Source organism: Limulus polyphemus, unplaced genomic scaffold (assembly GCF_000517525.1).
Source record: "Limulus polyphemus unplaced genomic scaffold, Limulus_polyphemus-2.1.2 Scaffold39, whole genome shotgun sequence".
In the NCBI taxonomy this organism is placed as follows: domain Eukaryota; kingdom Metazoa; phylum Arthropoda; class Merostomata; order Xiphosura; family Limulidae; genus Limulus; species Limulus polyphemus.
The window spans coordinates 1-2,326 of record NW_013665649.1 but is presented as its reverse complement, the minus strand read 5'-3'; the positions used below and the strand labels follow the sequence as shown (position 1 = coordinate 2,326).

The following is a 2,326-nucleotide window of genomic DNA, read 5'->3' as shown; positions in this document are numbered from 1 at the left end:
AATTATAATGCACTGCCGGTCCCACTGTTTAAATACATTTTGATTTTCACTGCCAGTAGATGTCACATCAAAACTGCCTGAATTACATTTATACGTAATGGTTTTTACACTTTTCCATTATGCTCATAATCATTGCTTATATAATCCAACCTACTCATATTTTTTAGATAAAAAGATTTGGTTTCATATACATCGTTTAATGGCCATTAGTAACAACAAAAACAATACCGATGTTTGTAAAGCAAGCTAGTAGTGTAAGTCTTCCATTATCGTGACAAATCAATCTTGGTAAGACACGTTGTCACACAAATCATATTTAAAAAGAATATCAGTCTGCTCTTGAAAAATAAAAACCGTTATTATTATTATATTTTTGTTATGAGAATTACTGACAGTGCTGGTTTTTTTTTTTTTACTCACCAATGATAAAAATTAAATTACAGAAAATCAGGTTACTAATATATATACAGTTCCCGAGATAAAAATAACTTATATAAATGTACACATGCTATTGCTCTTAAAAAAAAATAACAACAGTGAATGTAAACTAATAAAAATACTTTAAAATAGTCAGACTGATCCATTTCAATTATATGTGACAATAAAATAATTATATGAAAAAATATTTCAATACAAAACAAGATAACAGTTGTAGAGATATATGAAATTAACACCCTGTGTTCTGTGATGCTCTTTTACAGCCACACAACCATTTTATAACACGAGCATTTTTCTCTATAATTGAAGTTACTCTAGGTTTGTTCAGTTGTTCAGCTTCTTTGTCAGTGTCATCTTCTTTGTTCTCTACGCTGGAATATTCACTGCAAGCTTGAGACTGATGGTCATCTGAAAAGGTGGTGCCACCTACATCAAGAAAACATGTCGGGGACGAGGAATGGGGATCATATATTATATTTTTCCACACATTTGCATCCAGTCCCATTGTATCAAAGAACCGCTCGAGTTCTGCACTCTCTCTGCTGCTCCTTTTATTGGACAGCTCTGACCGGTCTCTCGAGAAAGAACACCCACCCACGTCAGACTTGGACCGTAAAATGGGTCGTCGTCGAACGCCGTTGTTATCGAGGTTGCTAGAACAGAATTTCCCAACTTCTCCGTTCATCCCGATGCAGCAAGAATTCAATTCTTTGATTTCATCATGCAGATTTTCTTCATCAGTAGCATTCTCACCATTTTTGCATTGGAATTCACAGCTTTGAGAACACTCTCGAGCTTGTGTGTTGGAAGAGCCAAATCGAGGACTTCCGTCTCTTGGCATAACTCCGGATTGAACAACTGTCGGCAGTTTACTTGAACTGACTCCAAATGGCAAGGAAGATTTTTGATGTGAAACATCGAGTACTTTGACAGCTCCACCTAGCAGCATCCTATCTGTTGAGGCCAGAACCCTAGGAATGTTTAAAGCTGAAGACTGACTTACTGTTGTAGGTTTTTTTGATTCGTTTTCTTTTAGTCCTGGTAGCTTCTTCAAATTCCTACCTATACTATTTTGAACGAAGTCTGCAGACTGGTGAGAATGTTTCTCGTGATTTCGAAAGCTCGTTTTGCGTTCTGCGTTCCTGCTATAACATAAAGTCTTCGTATGAAGTTCTTGTGTGAAACCACACACCAGGTGCGGTTTTGACAGGATCTGTAGGTGACTGCTGTGTCGAACCTGTTGCTTCGAGTCTAACACTTGGCCCGACTTCACATAAACAGCTTTAGTCTCTTCTAATCTCTCCACAGCACTTCGACGATTTGCTGAAATAATGAAGTAAAATATATCAATATTTACGTCGTACATACATATTTTTCTGCTTCCGGTAATGCAGTACAGCAGATAGAAGAAAAGTCAAATCCTAAGACAGTGTTCAAATTACCAAACACAAGTTAATCTGTAACAAAAATACGCTTCTATTGCAATAATTATTATAAGGTAAAAACAAGTACAAAACTAGACTTATTGTGTGACAACATGTATGTATACGACTAACTTGTGTGACAACATTACGTATTACTGCTTGTGTGACAACATTACGTATTACTACTTGTGTGACAACATTACGTATTACTACTTGTGTTGGTGTAAGTTGTGTAACAACATTACGTATTACTACTTGTGTTGGTGTAACTTGTGTGACAACATTATGTTTTTTACTCATAATTATATTTAAAATTTGGAATTATATAATGTGGAAACAAAGACCAGTAGCCATTGTACTAGTGGAAACAAAGACCAGTAGCCATTGTACTAGTGGAAACAAAGACCAGTAGCCATTGTACTAGTGGAAACAAAGACCAGTAGCCAATGTACTAGTGGAAACAA

At 35.9% G+C, this 2,326-nt stretch overlaps 1 protein-coding gene across 1 annotated transcript; it reads right to left on the bottom strand.

Moving 5' to 3' along the window:
* Positions 1-552: 552 nt before the first annotated feature.
* LOC106461425 (protein FAM110B-like) lies at positions 553-1,818 on the bottom strand. Its single transcript, XM_013921248.2, has one exon. The coding sequence runs from the start codon at positions 1,802-1,804 to the stop codon at positions 668-670; it is 1,137 nt and encodes a 378-aa protein (XP_013776702.2). The 5' UTR covers positions 1,805-1,818; the 3' UTR covers positions 553-667.
* Between the last annotated feature and the right edge of the window lie 508 nt (positions 1,819-2,326).